General features: G+C 35.4%; 1 protein-coding gene across 5 annotated transcripts in view; it reads right to left on the bottom strand.

The window, feature by feature from the left end:
• Positions 1-26,629, bottom strand: part of LOC134530772 (baculoviral IAP repeat-containing protein 6) — a 328,951-nt gene that overhangs the window by 190,292 nt on the left and 112,030 nt on the right. For all 5 annotated transcript variants that reach the window (XM_063365948.1, XM_063365949.1, XM_063365946.1 and 2 more), the window contains exons 18-23: positions 21,234-21,343; positions 19,804-20,160; positions 15,592-15,900; positions 13,535-13,678; positions 7,512-7,718; positions 3,093-3,302 (exon numbers count right to left, since the gene is read on the bottom strand). In XM_063365948.1, coding sequence (XP_063222018.1) covers positions 3,093-3,302; positions 7,512-7,718; positions 13,535-13,678; positions 15,592-15,900; positions 19,804-20,160; positions 21,234-21,343 — 1,337 coding nt within the window. The remainder of the gene's footprint in view (positions 1-3,092; positions 3,303-7,511; positions 7,719-13,534; positions 13,679-15,591; positions 15,901-19,803; positions 20,161-21,233; positions 21,344-26,629) is intronic.

Here is a 26,629-nt window from a genome sequence, read left to right as displayed (position 1 = left end):
ATTCTGTGGTGGCGTGGTAGGGTATTCTGGTTATTTTGACGCAATCGGTGATTGCATCCGTACTTGTGAGGCATCGTTTTAAAGAGAATTCACACATCTGCTCACAGAAATTAAGATTTCGTTAACATAACCTGCTATTTTCCAATTATACAGGTTTAAACACAATTTTTATGCAATTATCGGTGAATTTTTATTTTTGGAGGCCAAAATCTGTCCAATTCGGTTATAGCGAGGACACGGTTATAGCGAGGATCAAACCCAAAACCGTGACACCTCACTATAACAGGACTCTAGTGTATTTGGAAACAATATTAAAAATAAGTACAGTCAAACCTCTCTGAAACGTCCCCTCACGGTTCCCAGGAAAAGGGTCGTAATAGAGGGGGGGTCGTAATAGATGTTTTCCTAAATTTTCAGTTCATTTCAACCCCACCCCCCCTTTTTCCCAAACCGCTACTCGCTAAGAAACCAGCCGTACAATGGCAGGATGCTGTTACTCACAATACTGGACGGCTTTGCTTTAAACCCACTTCAACCTTCATGACAAGTCCGTCGCCCTACAGGCCACCTCTAAAGAAAATATGTCAAAAGACAGTTTATTTTTACTGGTTAGTTTACATGTACGTTTTCTGCTTACCGTAGTTAAATACACTAGAACGCCGATGTCACGAACCTCGGATTTTACGAATACATTCTCGGGAACCGTCAAAAAATTGGACATTTTGACCAAAATGTAAAAATCAGAAAAAAAAATTGAAAAAAAAAAAAAGAAATTAAAGATCATTAAAATCTGTTAACTTTAACACACATCATATTTTGTGTCGGCTTTAATACTTCCAAAAATGTTCATGTAAGAATAACAAAAAAATAATGGGACATTTCCTTTAAAAATATGGCAGCTGTAGGTTCTGCAACGCGAGTGGGCGCACAGTAAGCTCGCCCGGCTGGCTGGCAGCAGCAGCTTCATGACGCATAAGCTTACACCTCCCTCCCCTAGTTAACATTCTTCAAGGCTAGCCTATCCCTCCCAGACACACAAACCATCTAGTGTCCTCCCTTATAACACCCCAACTTCGCTCTCCTTTGAAAAACCTTCAGTGAGAAAATGCTCATTTCAACCTCCCTTCTCCCATAAAATTGAGCTATTATGAATGGGGTACTAAAGCGGTGAGGGAGGGGTCAAAATATGTCACTTTTCACACCAAGTTCGAGTTCAGTCATCTCTGACAAGGAATTTACAAGTTTTCAAACTTAAATATAAATGTATTTTAATAGCAAGGGTCCTATGAAAAGGAATATACCGAATAAAATCAAACTGCTGTCACCAAACAAAGCATAAAACGGTCCAATGCGTAGTCGCTTCATTATTGCTCGCCCAAGAGGCGAGACATGGAATGTTAGAAGAAAGATAAATGCGGGGGAAACAGACGGCAGCCAGTGTTTCCTGCGTGGGGAATAAGTGGCGTAGCCTTTTTTTTTATGCTGGGTAAAGCGACCTTTTTCTGTCAACCCACGGGAAAAGATAATTGCTTGAGCTGTCAAAATAAACATCACTGCAGCAGTTAAAACAAGTCGAGGCGGGCGTGCATCCAGTCGGTCGCTGTGTATTGTCAACCGATAGTAATCAAAATCAAGAGAAATCCAGCAGGTAGCTAAGCCTTAACTGCGTACCACACTAGACACTCACAAAAAGCTAAACATAAACATGTTGCCACAAAAACCTTTATCTGCACCCTGCCGGCAAAGGGACGTGGAATGGGGGTTGTTAAGCGCTGACAGCGGTCGACAGGAAGTGGTATCTATTTTTAGATATGCGCTGCTTACGGCAGTACAGCACTCGGCAAGAGAAACGCAGTAACACACTACTCACCACAAGAAACTTATTTTCTGTCCAATTTTCTTCGCATTTTCGGCAATTTTTTCACGGTTCCTCGAAATCAGGTTGTAATAGAGAGGTGGTCGCAATAAATGGGGTCGCAACAAAAAGGTTTTACTGTACATCATTGCAGGGGAGATTGGTAACATACATTCATTGGAAGTAGTACACATTGTTACAAATAATTTTATATTATGCTACGCAGCTTAAAAAAAGTTTTCTTGGCATATAAGATAACCAATTTATAGAGACAAGAATGCGATAAAACTGAAATAACACCAAACAGCATGTCAATACACATATTAACACCAAAATTCAAGTTAATGCATCATAAAGCAATGAAATGCAATTAAACTAATCAACATGTTCAATAAAAACTTATCTCTAATGACAAATACCTAATATTTAAAATATTAAATTCAATGAAATAAATTATTTTGCATGATGTTTATATCCACAATTATATCCATAATTTATATTGCAGAAAGTTTTTTAATCTTGCAACTGTTATTAGCTACAAATTTTTACATTATGAACTTAGAACATTTTTCAAACACAGAAATATTCAACAGATTTTTTTATTTGTTCCAAAAAGTTAGACATGCTTATTACAAATCATTATATTGAAAAAGTGCATCATGTATCAGTCAAATTGACATTGTTTTGGAGAAATTAGTATCACGAAACATTAAAGTAACATATTTGTTCAGTAATATACTTACCTAATTATTTAAGAAACAGATTTCATAAAAAAAAAAACAATAACACAAATTTCCTGTTTTAAAAATGAAATTGCCTGAAAAAAAAAAAAAAAAAAACATAAAATCTTGTCTCTACCAATTCATAATAATAATTCTTCCCAACATTTAGCCTTAGATTCCAAAAATGTATTTATTTTTCTTCCAAATCAGAATCACTAACTAACTCCTTTTTATACATCTGCCCCCAGGGGCGCAACAACAGGGGGGAGGGGGGGGCGAAGAAAGTGTTGTGTAATAAATTTTTAGATAATAAAACTGCTTAAATAGCACCATTTTCCACCATGAAATACAAATTTTTCCGGGGGAGGACCCCCGGACCCCGCCTTTATAAAAAGGTACATTGCCCCCCCTTTTGGAAATTTAGTTGTTGCGCCCCTGTCTGCCCCACATTAATCCAAACCCTCACAACCAGGTACTCCCTGACAGAGCCGGACGCACGGCAAAGGGCAGCTCACCCTCGGGACGGGCCCGATCTCGTAGACCAGGTACAGGAGGACGTCCAGCAGGCCTTCGCCCAGGACCCGCAGCTTGTCAGTGCACATGTCCTTCAGCAGCCGGGGGGTGGGGGAGACGTCAGGGAGCGCGGCAGCACCGCCCTGCGCCAGCTCCAGCCTCCGCATGACGTTGCGCACCAGGTTCAGCTGGTGCTGGAAGGTGACGCACTCCTGCAAGCAGCACGGCATCTCAAGAGGAGCCTCACGTTCACGTTCTAACCCAGGCATTAAGGGAACATCTCACAAAATACACTGTATGCTATAAGAAACTTGACACCCACACACAGAAAAAAAAAAAAGGTAAAGGTAATTAATATTCAGTAAAAGGTCTTTAATTCAGCATTCTAGGCTTCAGCACATTCTGCGCTCGCACAGCATTGCTACATGTCAGATTTAAAGGTGTTCAGTTAGTATTTGTCTTCATTTTATTTCTGGACACATATTATAACTAGAGGTGGGACGATACCACACTTTCGATACTCGATTCTGTATTGTTTTTTCAGATCGATACATTCAATACTTTCGATACAACAGGGAAAAATATATTCCCATTAAGTAACAATTACAACAAATAACATAAATTAGTTTTAAACTATATAAATTCCCTCTTTATTACAAAAATACATACTGCAAACATCTTTAAAGACTTGAGTATAAAAATTAATATCAATAATAGAAGTGCAATACAAACTATCTTCAAGAGAGTTAGCCCTTTATTTTCCAGTAAACTTTTTTTTACCGCGAACAAATGTAAATAAAGATAGCGCTCTCTTAAATAAAATTGCCGCAAACAATGATAGTTCGCGCTAATAAGCTGTTCTAGTACAGTAGAATCCCTGTCATACACGTTTCAACGGAGGGCACAAAAATGGTGTATGATGCGGGAAAGTGTATGAAAAGGGAATGGCAATAATAAAAAAATTTTCAATTTAGCATACCAGCACAATGTCAGATTAAACTTAAATACATAATGTGTAAATAATTGTATTATATTAATGAAAGATATAAATTCATCATTATATATACATATAATAAAACCACCAGAAATGTAAAATAAAGTCCATAATCAAGTAAAGCTGATATGAGAAACAGTGGCTTTATTTACAAAATGTTATGAAGTCCTTTCTTGAAAAGAAGAGTTTGGGGGGGGGATTTCAAGCCAAAATTCAAAATTAAAAAAATAGGCTATTATAAAAAGAAAATCAGAAATTTTTGCTTGTTTGTTTCATTTTACAAACAACTTTATGCAACAGAACAATTTTCAATAAAATGTTAACTTGAGAAATGTAAAATACAAAACAAAACAATCCGATCGTAAGATAACAATAACAAACGGGTATATTCAGTTCAAAGATTAATGAATGCACAAAATATGAGATCCGTGCCTTGGTAAAGCGCGTGCACCATTTTCATAATCATTGCTAGTTTGCCTAGTCTCGCTTGGTGCTGGCCATAGATGATACTAGTGAAGTGCACAGTCTTCCTGATACTATCCATATATATGGTGTGATAAAGTTATTTTCTTACGTTTGGAAAGGTAAACAATGAAACTTTTTCAAAATATAAGCATTAAAACATAGTTTATCAGGAAGAATATAACAAAAAAAATTGTGAATTTTAGGTTTTTTCCGCTTCGTAAAAACGTATGAAATTGGAAATTAATGATTTTATAAGTGTATGTTCCGGGAAAGTAAACCATTGTAAATATAGTACTTTCGGCAGGACCAAAATTAATCGGCGTATGACACGGGAAAATGTATGAAACGGGAACGTATCATCAAGGTTCTACTGTAGTTGTATTTTGTACGATAGCGACTCAAAACTTAATTCAATACAAATGAACAAGCATTCCGGTATCGAAAAAATTTCTCGAACTTACAGTTTTGATACTCGATACTTTGCGATACCATCAAGTATCGAAGGTATCGAGGTATCGAAGTATCGAAAATCCCATCACTAATTATAACTTATAACTCTGCCATTTATTCATTGATTTTACACTCTAACACAGTTATGTTAGCTACAGGATAGGAAAGTTTTTTTTTTCTATGCAGTTTCTCATTGGTTTGAAAGGTAACATATACCCAGGTTTAAGAATTGAGGAAAGTCAAGCTGTGGTCATGAAGAAAACTTCTGCATAGGTGTCTTTTTTAATATATATATAATAAAAATAATTGTATGGATGTGAGAGTACGCGATATTTTCGGGTACAGTTCGAATTCACAATTACCCGAACCCGGAATCGTTGTACGTACATGGATTCAAACAGTATTAAAAAATATTCACAAAAGTTATAAATTAATTTAATACGGCTCAAAAATACTAGTAGTGAAAAATAAAATTAGGCTACTATTACGTAAGTATTTATAATATGATGTATCAAAGAAAGATATTTAAATTAAATAATTAACACAGTGACATTAAAAGAATTTCGAGATTTCGAGAGCTTAAACTATAATTACGAATTTTGTCATATAGCAAACTATAAACCAAAAACAATTACATACATACCTACAAGAAATAAACATCTTGGCTATTTATTGGAGGAAAAATTGGTTTCGTTTGCTAAAACATTTATAAAACTGAGATTTCCCTGTGGCGTGTAGTTTATTACGATTGAGTTGGAGAATCGAATATGTTTTGGTTTTCATATTTTAAAGTGTTTATTATTAATTAAGTTTACATAATTATAAACATTTCAATCTTAGTGTAATAAATAATTGCCAGTAGTTACAGTTAGAAAAAAAAGAGAACACATTATTTTTAAATTAATCAGTAATTTTTAATTATTCTGTGCTTAATATTCGGAATCGGATTCATATCTCAAATATTGCCAGGGATTCGAATTGGATTCGAATCGGATTCGAACCGAACTGAAAATCAAGGATCGCATATCCCTAAATAATTGTAAAATTTCCCTATGAACTGTCTGTTTCCCCCGCTCAAAGTCGTATCGCCCGCCCATTGCCAGGGCAACCACGCTAAGGACCAACTAAGAGGCCTGAGCCCGCCCAACCGGTTAGTACCCCCAGCCCACCCCCTCTCCCAGGCTGGTCAAGTGCACACTGAACCACAGTTGCCTTGGGTCCACAGGAATGGAATACAAGGCCTTCCTTTGGCCCTGCAAAGGCAGGTGGTGTTTGGAGGACACCAGAAGAAAAACCCAGAAGCAGCAGAGTTTGTTCACCACACCAACCCCCTATAGTGCCGAGACCCGTTCTTGCAGTGCTGACCACCAAGATGTCTGGCTACCCTCGCACAGCACAAGATCGGAGGACTAGCGAACGGGAGCCATACCATCGAGTAGTATCTGCCTAGCTAAAGGCCACAGTCAACCGCCCACTGCTAAACAACATCACATGTGAGTAGTGTGTGTTGATTGATTCTGGACCAGTATGTATGGAGACGCTGTGGCAACAAAGTATCAAATACCTAATAGAAAACCCTGTGTAACATCATCATCATCGGCAAGTGTTTCTACAAACCACTTGCCAACCAGTTTAAGTACCCAACAGCAAGAGAATGCCTACACGGCCTCATTTGTGGATACTGTCTATCCCCATTATCAAAGTTCATGCTCTGTTATTTCTGGCTCTAACTAAAGATTCAGTTAACCCTAGTTAACATGAAGCATGGTTCCAAATAAAGGCAGAACTCAAAGTAGACAAAATTTCGTAAACTGTAATATCTGGTGAGAAATGTTTACAGGTACTACTGGTAAACTCTTGTTTGTAGTTACTATAATTAACAGACATGTGCAGTCCAATAAAAATTTTAGTTAGAGAGATTTTAATGGACACATAATAATGTTAAAAATTGACTTCTCAATAGGTCTTTAAGCTTTACACATTCGTTCCTAGAAAATTGCTGACACTAGTTTATTCAATGCACATTTACTGATTGAATATTTTTCAAAAGCATAAAAAATATTGGTTATCAGGTATCAGATGGGAAAATATTAATTATCGGAACCTATATCGAAATCTAGGTTTCTCAGTAACAAGCCACAACTAATTTTAGTTAAGGGTAATTATGCATGTTAAATTATGTGTTCAACCCATATATGTTAGGCCAACACACACTAAAATTACTAACACACAAAATATTAACACAATATTATAATCTCTTTGCTTTTTAACACCCAACGTAATATCATCAGCAAAATATTTGTTACCAATCATTCCACTGATACTGTAACTCCAAAAAGTAAGCAGCCCAATTGCAAGTTCTCATTAGTAAAAATACAAGATTCCTGTATTACATAACAAACACATTTTATGTTTACAAACAAAACACATACACATTTTGATTGATTTCCACAGGTACATTATGTTTTTCTGCATACAAATTTTCACAAATCACAAAAGATTTGTCACATACCTGATAGGCGACCAAAATCTTCTGAGTATCAGCACTGGGATACATCTTATCGATTTCCTTGTCTTTCTGTAGGTAGTGATACATGTTGACGACATTTGGAGTCTCTGCATTGAGTAGTGGCGATAGAAGGTCTTGTAACTTGGCGCATGCCAGACTGTAGCGACAGTGCGTGTCTTCAAACAATGCTGACAGGAGCATCAGCTGTGTCTGTAGCACAAAACTAGGTATCTCACCACTAATGTACACAATGCCACAAAATAAAAGGTTTTCTAATGTCTGTGCCTTAAAATTGTAATTTTAATGTGCTAGTTGCTTCAAACCAGACAGTTTAAATATATATAAATATATATATGCATGCATAAAAAAAATTTAAAAAAAAGAAATGTAACTTAGAACTGAGTTGATCCAGTTATTTCCTATGGTGTTGTCGATAAACTGTTCAGGTACCCACACACAATATAGGAGAATAAAGATTACAGTTAAAATTAAAGAATTTACATTGTATGATATTTATTATAATTTATAATTAACTTGTTTCGGAGAGGAATCCACTCCAGTTAGAACAAATATAATTTTAAAAACAAACTCGCATATCTGATAATGTGGACTCACTCCATCCCAATAGCCTTGCACTCAAGAGCCACTTTTCCAAGTTGTGACACAATATTCATGTTTCTAAATTTACAGTTCATATACTTACTTTCACAACCTACTTTAATTAAATTTTAAAATGTCATGTTTTTTACATTTTTATTAATGAAAATACATACTCTCAGATTAATCTAGTTTTATTTCTAATAGGGGCGGGTTAGCGGGAGAGCAAGGCGGGGAAGGAAGGAAGGGAGGGAGAGATGGCCTTATGTCGGTGAAACCTGCAATTTTAAAAGATTTACCAACTATTCTCTTGACACATGGGGTTTTTAAAGTAAAGTAAAGTAAACAAAAGTGTGCATGTTGGTCACTGGCAATACACTGCTGCGTTTTATCAGGAGTCTATGGGAGTCTATTGTTATTTTCACCAGGAAAGGTTTAGCTGTTATGCTTTCTATGGTTACGCTACCAATACCGACATTACATTTACGGTTCTCGATGCCGGCTAATTTGCTGAGAACCAGCGAAACCAAGAACCGGGACCAACCCATCACTAATCAATATGTAGAGTAAAAGGTTGTGGAAAATAAGGTTAATAGGAACTAAAATTAAAGTTTGGTTGTTGGTTAGGTTAAGTTAGGATAGCTGCATAGTTAAAAAAAATTATTTCATAATCTAAATATTTCAACAAACATTTTTCTAAAAATTATTGTACCCGACTTAACTTAACCAACTTTCCAATTTAGTATTATTTGTCTAATTTTCCAAACATGTTACATGATATCAAATTTTTTTTAAAGGGATCCCAATTCTCATTCTTGCTATTCAAAAATAATGTTCGTATTTACGAATACCCCCATTTATCGCATAATTGTCGCACCTATATTTTAGGACGTCAAAATTTGGATTAAAAAAACCCTCTCGCGTAAACGTCGCATGATGTTTTTGGTCCCGCTAATAGATTCGAAGCGCTTTGTGTGGGTATTTTTTCCGTATAAAACGATGTATTTTAAAGTAGAAATCAAATATATATTCTGACATTACCACTTATTTAATTAACGTAAATACGAAGATTCTGATGTGTAAATTTTCTTTTAAAGACTTTTTAAACTTTATAACCTTTATTTGTTTGCTTGCATTGCCACGGTGTACCACTTACAAAAATGTAGCCAGCGCTAGTTGGCACATTCATGTTTGGTTATGCTGCTTCCCGTATAGAGCGCGAACACGTAGTCGAATATGGATATCTCGCCGATTGCATGCAACACGCGCTCTCTGCCGAGTGCCGAGTTAACTAAATTGATGGCCCGCACTTGTGCCGGAAATTTGGTATTTCGACACTTTTTTTTTTTAATTTTTAATATAATTTTAAAATATTTTTGGAAATTTTATTTTGCTTTATGATTTGGTTACTTTGGGTGATTTACTATTTGTTAGGCTGGTGTACTCTACTTAGTTAAACTTTGTGCCAGTAGACAGAAGCACCTTTCCCAGAGACGTATCTGATCTTTTGCAGATCTAAGACTTTGTTGGCAGCCCGTTTGACATTTCCCTTGCTTACAGGCACGTCCCAGGCCTGTAACGTTACTTCACTTCATGACTAAAACTGCATACAACAGCTCTGGACGAGTTGTTACCATTTCTCAGAGACGAGCTGACCATAGCCTTTACCGTCACGAATACGTCTTAGGTTCACTCCTCGAAAGTCACGACTAGGACGCTCGTTCCCAGCCTCGTTGCACCCCCACCCCTCCCAGCTCACTCCGGTTCTCAGAATTTAGTCCAGGACCAATGACCGGTCGTAAACCCCGCCAAGCGTTGGCCGGCGTCAAGGACGACTTGCATAAAAAATGTGTGTGCAAAGATGGACCACCCCACGACATCTAGCGGCAGAAACAGTAACTTCTTATCTTGGCCGCCAGAGTGCAGCACCTGACGGCGCAATTAACCCCTGGTTTAAGCAGATGTCTTGGGCGAGTTGATTCTTTTTTTATTTCAGACACACCTCAACAGGTAGCGCTAATATCGGCCAGTGCTACCAACTTAGAGACATCAAAGTCAGAGTTTTTTATGATGCCCACTCGGGGAACTTCGGAACCTTTCGGTCCGGACGTCCCAGTCCCTCCCCTCCACTTTTGATTGAACCTTTACTTTTAATTATGAGACGCGGTTCTTCGCGAGACGCTTCGCGTCACGACTGCAGACGGACCGATTGTGATTATCGGCGGATCAACGCACTGCAAGACTTCCATCCGGCCGCAACCGACGATGTAGTCGCTTAAATAAGGGATGCTATCCCTGTAATCTGCTTTAAGTAGTTTAGTCCGTCTGCACAGTACAAAGTGTAATAGTTAGTTTTCTTTTAAATAATTTCTTTTGAAATGGTGGAAACATCCGCGCCCAGCCGCGTATTCACAGGATCCAGTTCCTGGCTGGCGACGCATCGGTAAATAGAAGCCAACTTCCCTGTCCGGTGAGTAACGATCCGCGACTTTCCCCAACCTCCCCTTAACTTTGCAGGCATTCTCTGCCCAGTTTATACTGTCTGTGTACAAGTTCTGATCAGTTTTGATTCGGACTGTTCGCAGACAGGGTCCGAGAGCCGGATGCCGAATTGGCATTTTCATCTCCCTTCCTCAAAAGCACACAGGCACCCTGGCATCATGTTCCCGCGTGATCTCCGGGGAACGAAGCCCCTACCTCCGGTGCTACTGTATCTTTCAACCTTTTTTTGAACTTTCCTAAATTACGCCGTCAGACGGAGTTCATCATAAAAACATAATTTCTGGACTTTAAGTATATATACTGGGATAGTTTAAACATATTTGTATTTTTTTATTGGATTATGTATTTTTTTTAATGAAACCTTTGTATAATTTAAATTCGGGTCTACCCATATTCTTTCAAATATACCTGAGAGCTAATTAATTAAGTAATTGAAATTGTATGTTAATAACTTTTCTATCTGTTATAAATTTTCCTAAAATAAATGTGACGTGATTATATTCAGACGGAATCACACCTTGTTTCTGTTTATTTCTAATATCATTGTGAAATCTAAAAGATCCCCAGTGGTGTGTACTACGACGATAGTTATGCGTTCGTTCAGGCTCGCATTCGGATCAGAGATTTATTTAAAGATGAAAAACGGTTTTTGTTGCATGACTTATTAATTTAAATTGTTTGGCGTGCTCTTTTATACTTTTTAAATAAACATACTTTCCATGAATGGGTTCTGTTTTTATGAATAACTTTACCTAACTAAAAATTTTCTTGTTTCTCACATAAACGTCGCATCCCTACTTTTCAAACTTGATTTTAGTATAAAATATGCAACAATTATGCGATAAAACATAAACATGGTAATATGATATTCGTATTTGATTCAAACTAAAAATCTGATATTCATACAGGTCTAATAATTATGTTTAGTCTAATCACAAACATTCTTAGTTTTCAGTTTAAAATCAGAAAATACCTCTTTTTAACGCTTATTTTTAGCATTTTTGTCATGTTTGTCAATTGATCAGTTGCTTAAAAAACATTAATATACTAATGGAGGTTGGAAAATTTAATTTTTTAAACGTAATCATAAATATAAAATAATTTAACAATATACTAATCCACAGAATTTGAAGTTAAAAAAAAATTTAAATGTGCAATATTGTGTAACTTTGTACACTTTTACAATTTATTCATGAACAGGAATTCCAATACCAACTTAATGCGTGTGGCTGCAAAAATTTATGGTACCAAACATTTATACGGAAATGCGTTTCATGTGATCGCTTTGCAGGGGAAACAGTAAAAGTAATTTACGTTATGTGAAGCCCCATATTATTGCATTATTATTTTTAGTTCAATTTTAAAAACTTGATTTTAAGTAAATTAAAAAATGTCTATCACAAAGATTTCTTTGCAGTTAAAGCAGTTGGTATTTTCAATTTTTTTGTTGTAGCCATGCTCTAAATACATCAGGATTTTTGTTCTTGCAGCTCTAATGGCAACCTATACATTCATATTTGTTTCATGAACAAAGTTTTCCCGATGATTGCATAATATGTATAATTTACTTAATAAATTTATATAAAAAGAATAATACAGTACAACCCGGTTATAACATTCCCGTTTTTAACATTTTCCCGCCTATAACACCATAATTTCATGGTCCCGTCATTTCTCCATTTATCACAATGCTTTAATTTCCCGCCTATAACAATATTAAAACTTCTACATTCCCGCCTTTAACGTTCAAATTTACTTTGATAACTGCCACAATTTGCGGTATCCCTTCCTTCAAAGTCATAATTTAGAGCGAAACCATAGCTAGAAAATACAGCACGCATATACAAACATCAGATGTTTACATTTGAGTAGTTCACCATAGACGTGGTACACACGCACTCCACAACTTGCACCGGATCGACTATCAATATGGCGTCCTGTTCGCGCTTGTTAGCCTATGACTTGTTCCTTTATACTTATGATGCACATTTTGTGCACTGATACATGGTCGGAAACAGTGCTACTATACTCTATGGTGCTGGTTTTTGTTTCAAAGGTTTAACACCTTGAGATGGTTAACTGTTCTATGGATATATTCACGGCTTTTGTTTGTGGTTAACCTTTACCGTAATTATTATTATTTTTTTACTTATTGTAGTCACGGTCGTATTTAATTAAAATACGCCGTATTGAAATTTTATTCAGGTTTTTGTACGGTTATGATGGCCGATAAATATAAGCGAAAATATATTCTGTAGCTGAAAAAATTCAGTTTATTAACCAAGTGGACAGGAACCCCAACAAAACGTGTGTTTTGATTGCAAAAGAGTTGAATATTTCTGTTTCGACTCTGAACTGTATTGTACAAAACATTTTTTTTTTCTTTAGCATATTATTAGGTATTATCTATAAATAAAATTAACCAATTTTCCACTCTATTGCTGTACTTAGTGTAATACTCCTGTATTTTGTGTTGTTTTACCTATACTTTTTAATTTAATCAATCAACGTGTAATTTTTACAAAGTGAAGATGATTTCCTGCTTATAACATTTTCCTGCTTATAACATTTTTTTATGTTGGTCCCTTGGAGAATGTTATAACAGGGTTGTACTGTATAGGGAATAGTTTTAGAATAAGTAAAAACATAAATAAGACTAGTAAAGTTAAGAGCTTGCCAGGATTCAATGTTTTTAATTTACTAATTTTCATCAAATATTTTTCTTATAAACTTTTTCCTAAAATTCCAAAACTTTTTTTCCTCTAATACAGAATCTTTAGAATACTGGAGATTTTGTGGGATTCAAAGATTTTGGGATTTGACTGGCCCATCCCTAGTTAAAAGCAATAACTATAAATTCTATTTTACAATGCCCTTCACCAGACTATCATGATTCAGTAACATGAATTATGTAAGTGCGCACTGACCTGCATGTTGGAGTCACTGATTCCTTGAACACTACAGGACTCTGAATCCCCCTCACCAGGCAGGACAACAACGTGGCCGTAGAAAGAGCCAACAGGAATCTTGCACCGAGTTGTATTCATTCCGTACCTTCCAATTGTGGTAATCTGGTTCATTTTTTAAACACACAAAAGTCTAATAGGTCCTGAACTGACATTAAAATGTTTATTTTAAATTTTAAGCAGATTCTTGGAGATGCAAATCTACACTTCACATACAGAAAACTTCAAAAAAATTAAATTTACAATATAAACAACCAATGTTAAACTTCCCATCAATTACACTGTCCAGCTCTTTAAATTTCAGCTAGAGTATTTTTTTTTTTTTTTGTTGTTAAATTTCCAAAAGCTGGTGGTAATTGGACAATCACTGTGGAAAATGTAATATTTCCATTTATTTCAATTTCAATTTTAAATATAGAATATTAAAGAAGATTGTTTTGTACATATGTCACCAGATTAATTAAAAATTCAAAGCATAAAAAAAGTAATAACAAAAGGATTTGTTTTATTTTTAAGATGGACTCATTCATCATAGTTCCTAGTGACTACACAGTATCAATCTCACAAACTAGAGTATTATTTTCACAAATCAGGACACTGGCATGGACTACAAAATTAAAGATTTACATGATACAGAATTAAACTAACACCTTTTAAACTGTTAAATGCTATCAAAATACTATTTTTAACACCTGTTAAATGTATGTCAATAAGTAATTGTGATACTTGTGTTCAATTTTCAGCTGACCTTGTACGGTTTGTTGCTGTAACCTCAAAAGCATAATTTTCTCATGTCATTATCAAGTCCACCGTGTACGGTAGTTGAGTGGTAAGATCACCTATCTCCCACAAAGCAAAGGGTTGATTTGATGCAAAGATGAACTATGGTTTATTGTAATTGGGAAACATGGCAGACATTGCTGTGAGTGGGTTTTCTCAGGGTGCTTCCTTTTTGCCACTCACATTCATTCCCACAATGCTCCTGTTGCTTCACATCACCTTTCATGGTCTCTAGTAACCTCTATTTTGTTGAAATGTTTAGCTCAATCTATTTAATTTTTCATTACATGATTTTTCATTGCGGTTCTTTTAGTTTAGTACACCAAAGATATGTGATTTTGAAGTTCTTATACATGTTGGTAATGTGTAAGACAAAAGTCAAAAAATTTATTAGATAAGATTATCAAATTGGTACACCACTTTAAAAATTTAGTCACTAACAATAAAACCCACCAAGAAAAACACATTTCACACATACTGTTATGAAGATAAGACTACTTTTTTTCCTTCTGATTTTAGCAATTTCAAATTTTATTATTGGCCTATAATCACACGTTCACAAACAATTGAAGGTTTTTTAAAATAAACTGTAACACGTATATTTTCACTTAAATTATTTAAGTGAAAATATACGTGTTACAGTTTATTTTAAAAAACCTTCAATATTTACAATGATGAAACAAAAAAAAACTAAAGTGAACATGTAGTAACAGATAAAACATTTTTATAATGTATCAGTTAAATTTTTTTCATTTCTCAATACTGTTATTTTTAATTATTTTTGTAAACAAGAATTAAAAAATATTGAAGTAATACTTAATATAATTTGTGTCAATAACTAATATTTGAAGAATATTAGAAATAGTTGTTACTATTATAACTGATGGAAAAAAATTGAGTCTAGTTTTAGCTAAGACATATATAAGCATATATTTGAGAATTTTTTTCAAATTAATACTAATACAAGAAGCTACAATTAATAAGTATTACTTGAGTAATTAAAATATTTATACATTAAAGAAAACCGAAACCACTAGTGTAGTGGTACCGCTGACACTTCACAAAAGATTAGGGGGAAATGATGCACAATACCACAAATTCGTATTTCATGAGCATTACACTACACAATATACAAACAACACAAGAAATAAAATGACAGAAAATTTAAGTTTACATAAAGAATGGTGTAAGCTAATAAGAATCCACCTCAATGAAAGTGAAATATCAAATTTGATTACCTTAAGGAAGCGGCATACAGGAGGTGGCTGCAGGTCACTAAGGACTAAGGACTTGATGCCAATGTCCGAGGCAACGACTAGTCGCTGGCCATCTGCTTCCTCGGCATGGCACCAGATGTCAATGGAGAGGGAGACGAGGTCTGAGCAGGCAGGAATTAGCAAGTCTGTGAGCAGCACAGGACTGCCAAAGTCCAGAACAACGAACCTCCGTGCCCCAGAATGCATCCTCTCTATTACCAACATGTGTTGCGAAGGGATCTTCAGCAGCTTCTGCCACGGCAGATTCACACCACCTGGTTCCGCCGGACCCTGCAACAAGCACTCGTTTCAACCTCTAAACATCACCTTCTGCCTACACACATCACAAATAATGATTGCCAGTTTTGTAGACTGCCTTAGCCTTCAAAATTTTAATGCAACAAATAAACAAAATGTTATTGTGTAACATTTTTTTAATTTTGTATGCCAGTAAGTTGAGAAGGAACAGTGGTTGGAAACTTTTTAGAGTTGGCCAAGGGTGTCCACTTATTGATACTACTACCTGGAGAGGCCTGTGCAGTCCCCAAATTTATCAGTTCAGGTTTCTGTTATTTTAAAACAACTGACCCGAAACCAATTTTTGGAATCTTCAATTTTTGTCCCGGATATTTTTTTGTACATATCTGTAACTTCTTTAGTTCATGATCCGTAATGTTAACAAAATGTTTATTCTGTGGGAAAGGTAATCTTTTTCTTAATGCTATACAATGTGCGCACGGAAATAAAGTCACATTAAAAAATATAGCACTACTTCAAATCATGCCATAATTTACTGGCATCGTTACTACAAAATCGCGCAAATCAAACGGTGTTACTTCAAGGGGCATCACCATTCCCACACACCACCACTGTGGGAACTAATGGTAAATATTTCATCATAATTAGTAAGACAGACAAGAAAGAGTCCCTCCCTAGTTCAATATACGTAGAGGTTTTTATTTACTGCAAATAATGCTTTGATTGGCATAAATTTGAAAGTGTATTTTAAGCTTGCATGTAATTAGATGTGGGGGACACGTGACCAACTACCTCCTGCATGAATGGAGATAATCAGGTCATCCTGAAGTTGTGTGGTTGTGGTACCGAAAGGTCGCAGTTGGGTGATGGCTCAAAAATAAATAATGTAGTGATTTGAAATCAAGCTGACCACACCTGTGGTCTGGGCAGCGCCGATATATAAATATTTTTGGACTTTTCAGTTTTAAATTGTTGACTGCAGTCGTTTGGTGTTAAGGGGCCTCCCTAGAAAATTTTTTAGCCTACTGGGCTACTGGCCACGTGCTGCAGCTAGTGGATGGGAGGAGCAAAATATCTGAACTTCTTGTGGGGAAGGGGAAGAAGCCAGGGGGAGGCTGAATGGGAGGGTTGGAGGGGAAGGCTCTTTCGTCATTGTATCTTGCTACACTCCCTGGGAACATTTTGGGAGACTGTGGGTCATTAAGTTTCAAATGCATAAATCACAACCAGTGCAGTTTCATCTATGTCTGTGCCTCTATTTATTTTCCTTTTATAAATGATAGAACATGAGTAAACAAAACATTATATTAATAACAAATACATGGGTTAGGTAAGGAAGTTGATTCCTCAATATACATAATTAGACTAATATATGCATACTGTAAAATTTGCTATATGGACCGGTCCTAATCAAAATATTAAGATGTTTTCTTCACCACAGTAAAAAATAAAAATAATCAATAAACAATCCCAAAATTTTAATTCTTGGCACATAGCATCATTAAAGTCCTGTAGTTATATAATTTTTGATATCTCAGGATCGTCGAAGTAGTAGCCTAACCGGCACACTGTAGGCATCATGGAGAATTTGGAGGTATGATGGTTGAAACTAACAGGCCGAGGATGTTGTTTTATACTATAGATGGGCTACCAGGGCGCTGTAGCAGTCCTTGGTCACCGAGGACAAGGAAGAGTTTGTGGACGGCATGTCAGCTCCAGGCTCTTGGACCCTGTCTGTGAACAAGTCAAATCCAAAAGAATTAGACCTGCTTCACAGAGTCATTAAACGGGCAAAAATGCCCACAAAAACGGGGATGGTCAGGGAAGAGAAATGTTGTCGAAACTCACCAAAACAGGGTTTTGCTCCTAGTGCTCAGGAAATGGCCCGCCGGGAGGTGAGCGAAGACAGTACCGAACAAGTGCAGTTGACGCGGAAGCACTCACAATTAAAATTATTAAAGTTTAACAAAAATAATTAAATAAAAATTTCTACATTGAACTACTATCTAACTTACGGAAAACATCCCTTGAAGAGACGACTACATTCTCGTACGATAGCAGAAGTGGAATCTTGCTGAGGCCTGGGCGAGACGCGAAGTAGTCAGTCTGACATCGCGGCAAGAAGTCCCCTGTAGAGCGAGGTGACGCTTAATTAAAAATGGAGCTTGATTTAGGAAGGAAGAGAGGATGCTTCGGCTTCCGGGCCGAAAGATTCCGAAGATTTCCGAAGGGTAGGCCGAGAAATACTGACTTCGATATCTCGACGTTTCTTCTGGGACCCACTCGCAGCGCGATCTACTAAAGTGGCCGAACCGAGAAGATGTCGACCCGTACATATCTCGCAAGAGGCTACTTCGAAAGCATGGGGCTTATGGAGGAGACTTTTACAGTACTCTGGTGGTTTGGAAGAGGAGGACAGGGGAGTGTTGGCTGAGTGTGTAGCTAGGGGGCAGTGGCACTCGAGTAGTTTATAACTCCGCCACTAGAAGTCAGGGGTGGTACGTTTGAACACTCGTGTCCAGACCTTGAGACAGGTTGTCCCTGCCCGGGGTTAAGGAGCGGTCAAAGCTCTGGGCAGTGTTCCCAAGAAAGGTCGTACAGGGGGGGGCAGGGAGGAAATTTGCAGGCGCAGTGGGAAATGTGCTCTACTGAGCCTTGGGACGTACCGGGACATTGGGGAAACTGAGGCCTGGGCATGGCTAAAATTGCTCGCGTAAGGTGGGGTCTTAGAAACGGGCTGCTCTGATAGCTTGCAGGGCATAGCAGTTCTTGGTCACGGCTTCAGGGAGAATTACAGGCAACGGGCGTAGCTGCCATGATCAAATGGTTAACGTTTACATTATTTTACTTGCCGTTTACATTTACATAATTTTCTTTTAACATTTATGGTTTTGTCTATTTATTTTTGAAGGTTTACTATTAAATGCAGTGCTACTGCAACGTAATTTACGAAAAATGCTTTCGCTTAAAGCGGGAAAGTAGATACTGCATTTGTACTGTAGGGAAAATGGCGGTGCAAGTAAATAAATACGTTAATCACCGTAATTCGTAAATCAGTAACGTAAAAAACGATTGTAGTTTAAAATTTATATTTGCATGCATTTTAATATTTTCTTACATTGCGTAGATGTATTTTGCAAACTTAAAAACAATGCAGGAATCGGTCATGGTCGATTCCAATACCATTGTATTCTGAATCCCACGATTATACTGGAATCGGTGGAACCGACCGATTCCGGAATCGGAATCGACCCATCACTAATCTAGACCAATTTTGAGCTAGATGTAAGTCTGGATTGTCACAACTGATACCTCGAATCCACCACGAATATTTGATATTACAATCAAAATTTACGATTACTGGCCTATCTAAATGAAAAAATAATTTAAAATTAAATATGATTTTTTTTAAATATGATCAAAATAATTTTTTCCTAAATCTAAATTGAATGTAATTTTTTTCAAAATTAGTCATCACTTATTTATTAAGTCAACATCTTTATTTAGGTTTCACAAATTGATATTATTTGTCAAAGTAGCAGCAAGTACTTTTCGAGAAATTTAATAGATGGCAGTATCATCCATCTTTATGAATATTATTTCATATTGCCCAAATAGCATTTACACTTGTGACATTCAGATTTCAAACAGCACTGATGCTGGATGACTGTACAACAGAATAGCAGTGTATGTATCTTAATGTGGCTCAGACAGCAGCCCAAAGAATTTTATGCAGCTGGCATTGAGGCACTGATAAAATTATCAGATGAGAGCATAGATATTGGTGGATATTATATTGAAAAATATAAATTTATTTTGATGTAATTAACACAATATTATATTTTACTTATTTTTTGTGACTTGCATAATGACTTTCCCTTGTAGTATAAAATACTGACCATACACAAAAATACATTCTGGCACACACAAACTTACCTTCTTGGAATCTGGCTGCTTGACATGGGAGGTACCATCAGCAAGTGTCTGGCTGATCTGGGAAAGCGGTGGGTAGGCGTCGTCATAGGGCAACGTCTGAGTGCAGATGAGGGGTGCGGGGTCCGTGAGCGACGAGGAGCTAGAGCTGGAGTCCTTGTCACACTGCTGGCCGCCCCCGCTACTCTGCGCCACGCCAAACTGGATGGTATGCCTGATCTCATCCTCGCCATCGCACTTCACAGGGATGATCTTCTGCTCGCCCCCGTAAAGTGTTACGATCGAACCACTCTCTCCACTAATCTTCAGCTCCAGCGAGTTCCACATTTCCTCTTTCTTGATATCTTCGCAAAACGATATCTTTGCCGAAACAAAAATTTAATATGAATACTGACTGTGTTTCAAAAGATTTATCTATCACTATTAAGCAAGTTAAGTAAAACCAATACAGACAAAATAACAGCTTCGGGGAAAAAGGGTTTCAATTGAGTTTAAAATGTTTACATAATTATTGCCAAAAAAAATATCCACAACAATCATCAAAAACAAACTCAAAACTATGATTACCCTAAATATGTATGCTGTGATTTTATCCAGAAAATAATTTTGAGTACAAAAAAGCAGTATTTATAAAATCCTAATTTAAAAATAGCGATGGCACAACCTATTTCTGGTTCCGCTGGTCGTCAGGGCTGGGACTGATGACATTTGTGTTCACAATTATCCTAACTTATAAAAAGTTTTCAATTTCACATCATATCTCAAAATTTATACATCAGAGAAAAAAAAGCATACAATAAAATTCATAAAAAATTTATTTATGAATAAAAAAGTCTGAACTAATTGTATTGTATTATTTAATCATTTTAATATTATTGGCAAATCTCCACACAACCTGCCATTTTTTTTATTAAATAAACTGATGATATAAATGTTAACTTTAATTCACTACTATCAATATTAAGTCTTGAAAGTGATACATTAAACAAAAAATTATGATAAATTTGCTACTAATATAAGGTGACACTTAAACAGAATATACCAATAAATGTAACAAATTCTTAAGTCAACCAAACACATAATTTTAGTATGTGTATCTAATGTAGCCCAAAGGCCAATACAGTGTGTTTAAACTTGTAAATATTGTGTGTTAATTTAGTGTAAAGTGTTGGAAACGTTGGAATTTTGAACTTCCCGCTATGCTTGCTAGCAGCGCCAAGTTTTCAAGTTGGCTGCCTGCCAAGGTGGGTAGCCCTGCAGCTTCCGGCAACGAAGCAACAGTTGTTCAACCATCATGGCGGTAAGTTGTGCTATCGTGCACGCTTGCTGCCAATCGAGTTGTTCGCTAGTGAATCATTATTAATTGTTTAGTTTTGTATGGATTTTACAGTCTCTTACGTCTCTAGACAAAACACAGCGGATGAAACACTTACAAAATCGCTATCTGCCTTTTTAGTGCCTGAACTTGTAGGGACAAAGTTGAAAGATTCCATTACATTCCCAACAGGAACCGACACAGTTCCACTGGTTCCTGGTGTAGCACCTGAAAAACCACATAATAATGAAAATATAAATGTCAATTTGGCATACAATGAGATATGTATTAAATAGCGCAGGGCCGATACGATTACCAATTGATGAATCAGCAGATACTGTCATCTTAACAATCGTCATTATAATAATGATGTTTGTCAATATTTCAAGCTAATCAGCTACCGTATTTACCCTCCGAAGGGTCGCCCCCGCATGTGGGTAGCATCTATTTTCACCAAAAGGGTTGCCCTCAAATATGGATCACACCATAAATATGTCCTCAGTAGAACTCCATAGATACAAGTGAAGACTATGTTCAGTATCTCAGCTTATCTACTAGTGTTTCACAGTCCTTTGTCTGCTTTCTGCCTTACTTTATTGCTCCAGGAGGGGTAAAATTTTTAAATAAGCACTAAGCACATGTATAGTAATGACAGTGGCAATTTTATTGATTTGCTCAGTTTTCTTAAAGTAGGGTTAATTTTACATAACTACACTGCCTGAGAAATGTAAAAGTTATTCCTCTAAGTTTCAAAACATTTGAAAAGACACAATTTTGGTATGACCTACTATATGTCACAGCAGAAAAACTACAAAAAGAAAATATTTTAATTTCTGGAATTTATGTTTTTCTACTACAGCAACAATCAATTGTATCGCTATTAAGCAGAAACACGAGTGATACACCATGCATCTTCATATCTTTGTCTATCTACTAAAAATGGTAAATGGGGTTAATTGTGTTAACAAAGGTTAATATGTATTACACACATCATTTAAAGCCATTTTTTTTAAATAAATTCTTGATGTGACTATTGAAAATAGCTATATGTCGGGACATACATTTTAAACTATAAAATGGCAGAAGTAAAGATAAGTTAGTTTTGTTTGTTTAAATATTTTGTTTTGGTAAGCCTCTAGTTTGTGAGCATGATTTTGTACGTCCAATTAAAAAGTAATTGAAGAAGATTGTTTTTTTTAAAGGAAAATAAAAAGTAGTGGTGCACCGATATGGCTTTACCGATTACCGATTCGATTACCGATTATGAGAGCAATAATCGGCAGATACCGATTCAGTTACCGATTATAATGAAATAATTTTTTTAAGTGTAATAATGCACACAAAATTTTTTATTCCCATATGAATTTAATTACAAGAGTAGGTAAAATTGAGAATACAGTTATAATAACAGTATAAAAATATATTAAATACACTATTATATCATTGCAAAGAGTAAATTTAATTAACTTCTATTTATATTTGTTATTGTAAACAACTTGAACTACAGTCAAATAATTGTAATTTACAATGGGTAAGTTTTTGTTGCGGAAAACTAGCATTATTATCGACTATCACATAAAGTTGCATCGAGAAATTACCGTTTAACAATGTAAACATGTTGCTATAATTTGTTCACTTGAGTTTATATAAAAATGTTTCCGCACTTCACTTTTTTTCTCCCTCGTCGCCATCTCACTTTAATTATATAAAAATGACTCAAAACCAATTCTAGCACATGTGATTTTATTAATGTTGACTGAATGTATAAAATTATAAATACTTTTTCACTTTTCACGTCACATACAAATAACACAACAACGGATTATGTAACCAAAGACGCCCATAACGAGTTTGTAAAACGCAGTGATAAACTCTGAAAGGTATCGGGACCACGATTTTTAACCGCTTCTATGACTCGAAAAGATCGATTCTCATAGAATACACTGCAACTGCTTGTGGTATTTTGATTGCGTGTCATCTATTTTACGTCTCTGGCTATAGGTAATGTACAAGGCCACTAAATAAAAGACAGAACAAAAGACGGAACGTAAATAAACGTGTAATTGTTAAGGTGGGTTTACGATTGAAAATTAAGAATTAAGACTTAAGACTTAGTCGTGTACTTACCATATGACTCTATGTAAACTAGTGGAACGGTTTATGATTGTCGTGTGTGAATTTTAACGGGTCGTGTGCGAACCATATGATGACTTAAGACTTAACAGAAATGGTTATATTTTATATTTTTCGTTAAGACTTAAGGGAAGCGACCAATCACAACAAACCGGAACCTTTCAGGCGGAAGTTTATGTCTTGGTATTGTACCGAGCGAGGCAGTATTTTTGGTTAGAATTCGTATATTTGTAATTTATAATCATCATCCATTTCGAAAAATAGATATCACATTGTCAATAACCTATTTCTAACCTGCTTCTCCATTACGAACAATGGCCGACCATGTGTTTTGTGCTGTGATTGGTTGGAATTAACGACTTCTATGTCAATCATAAACTGTAAAATGTAGTTTTGACTTAATCGTGTGCTCGATGTTAAGTTATAAGTCTTAAGGAAATCAATCGTAAACCCAGCTTTAGAGGCAATGAGATTAATTAAACTAAACGAAATATCTGTAATCTTGATATGTCGGAGTTAGATGAATTTTGTAATATATACAAATATTACCGTATTTCGTCCTAAAATATGTAACAAAATATTACACGGTAAAAACCTACTTAATTACGCCGGGACGTAGATAATCGGCAAAGTAATCGTTAAGATAATCGCCGATTACGATTAATCGGTAAGTACCCATAATCGCCGATTACGATTCATCGGTATCCGCATCGGTGCACCACTAATAAAAAGCAATATTGAAACAGTTATATTGAATACTAATGTTGCTAGATTATGCTGCAAAGGGTCATTATTAAATAAGATTGGTTTCTTAAAAAAACTAGTCAGAAGGACTATGAACATAGTGATAAATCTGAAGGAGGATCATTCAAATTTTAAAAATTCAAAATAATTTTTATTTTAACTTTCTGACTGTCTTCCAGTCTTCTTCTAAGAGGGCATTGTAATACTTCAAGCAGTTTACCAGTAGTTCACCATTTTAAAATGTGGTTAGCTTAGGTACAAGAAAAATAGTGTCAAATTTCGAGAAAAGTTGATTAGGTTGGGATATCTACATTAAGAATACATTGAAAACTAATCTAAAAGGTAGTTATATTAACATTTCCTATTTATATATTAATTATTCAAACAATTTTACAGTGACTAATCTAACATAAAAAACCATTCTAACAATTTTACAGTATTTATAATACATCTAAGTAACCCAATCCAACCATTCTCATCATTTGAAAATGTAGATAATCTAACCTACCTTAACCTAACCATTACACTTTATTTTATAAAATGTTTGAAATTTTAAAAAAATTTATATCCCCCCCCCCCCCCCCCCCAACATAAATGATGCTTTCCTTATGAATTACCATATAGGGAAATTGTAGGAATAAAATAATTTCAAATGAGAACAATATTGTTTGAACTTAATTATAAATACATTTTTCAATTTTATTTCGCTTAACCATAGTTTTCCTTGACTTCTAGGGCCTTCACATCTACTAAATTTTCCAGAATCCAGTGGGAAACAAACACTAAATTTTAAAAGCAACCATAAGTAGGTATGTTTGATACTATTATTTATATTTTTATTATTCACTTCATAATTTAATCACTCAAGACATAATGAACTTAAACATAATGCTAATGGTATATTAACATAAGGGTCATTCTCTGCCAACTTGGACTTTTGAGTCCCCAAAATATTTTTATTTGATTTCTTGTAATATGTTCAGGTTTTATATGTTAATCTATTGAATATGGCTGTTAGTCTTCTATGTGTAAACATGTAGGTGTTGACATATAATTAGTGGTGCACCGATGCGGATACCGATGAATCGTAATCGGCGATTATGGGTACTTACCGATTAATCGTATTCGGCGATTATCTTAACGATTACTTTGCCGATTATTTACGTCCCGGCGTAATTAAGTAGGTTTTTAACGTGTAATATTTTGTTGCACATTTTAGGACGAAATACGGTAATATTTGTATATATTACAAAATTCATCTAACTGCGTCATATCATAATTACAGATATTTCGTTAAGTTTAATAAATCTCATTGCCTCAAACAATAAAAAATGCATTTTTCTTACACGTTTATTTACGTTTCGTCTTTTATTTAGTGGCATTGTACATTACGTATAGCCAGAGAAGTAAAATAGATGGCACGCAATCAAAATACCACAAACAGTTGCAGTGGATTCTATGACAATCAATATTTTCGAGTCGTAGTAGCGGTTCAAAATCGTGGTCCCGATACCTTCTAGTTTTTATCACTGCGTTTTACAAACTCGTTATGGGCGTCTTTGGTAACATTATCCGTTTGTTATTTGTATGTGACGTGAAAAGTGAAAAAGTATTTATAACATAAATAAAATCACATGTGCTAGAATTGGTTTTTAGTCATTTTTATATAATTATAGTGAGATGGCGAGTAGGGAGAAAAAAAGTGAAGTGTGGAAACATTTTTCTATAAACTCAAGTGAACAAAATAAAGCAGCATGTTTACATTGTTAAACGGTAATTTCTTGATGCAACCTTATGTGATAGTCGATTATAATGCTAGTTTTCCGCAACAAAAACTTACCCATTGTAAATTACAATTATTAGACTGTAGTTCAAGTTGTTTACAATAACAAATATTTAAATAGAATTTAATTTAATTTCCCCTTTCAATGACTAATATGTATTTTATATTTTTTTATACTGTTATTATAACTGTATTCTCAATTTTACCTAATCTTGTTATTAAATTCACATGGGAATAAAAAAATTTGTGTGCATTATTACACTTAAAAAAATTTGTTCATAATAATCGGTAACTGAATCGGTATCTGCCGATTATTGCTCTCATAATCGGTAATCGAATCGGTAATCGGTAAAGTCATATCGGTGCACCACTACATATAATAGTAGTAACAAGTGTCACTGCTGTCCCTTGTCCGAATCACAACTTTAAATGCATAATTTTGTTAAATTATTTTCTTTATATTATGACAATTAAGTTTTATTTTAGATATTTCAATATGGAATTAAAGAACTAATTACTTATTTTTTACAATATATTTCTTTAACTATTTTTAAAAGTAAGGAAAATTTGAGTCCATTACTTTTTAATGTCACTGCTGTCCTCAATGTTATTGCTTTCAAAAGACTGGCTAGGAGTGCAGCATGTTACTTATCTATGGACCGAGTGGCAGCCATGTTGTTGTGAGAAAAGTGCTTGTTCAGTGGGGTTGTTATTTTCTGTATGAAAATGTAATATTTTGTTGAATTCGAATAGTTAAATGTAATTTAATGGTTTCACAGCTGTCCTCCCTTTTGCCATTGTATGTTTTTGCATTAAGTAACCAATGTATTGTTTGTTGTTTTAATAGGTGTTTG

Source organism: Bacillus rossius, chromosome 3 (assembly GCF_032445375.1).
Source record: "Bacillus rossius redtenbacheri isolate Brsri chromosome 3, Brsri_v3, whole genome shotgun sequence".
Lineage (NCBI taxonomy): Eukaryota > Metazoa > Arthropoda > Insecta > Phasmatodea > Bacillidae > Bacillus > Bacillus rossius.
This window is presented reverse-complemented; position numbering and strand designations above follow the sequence as displayed.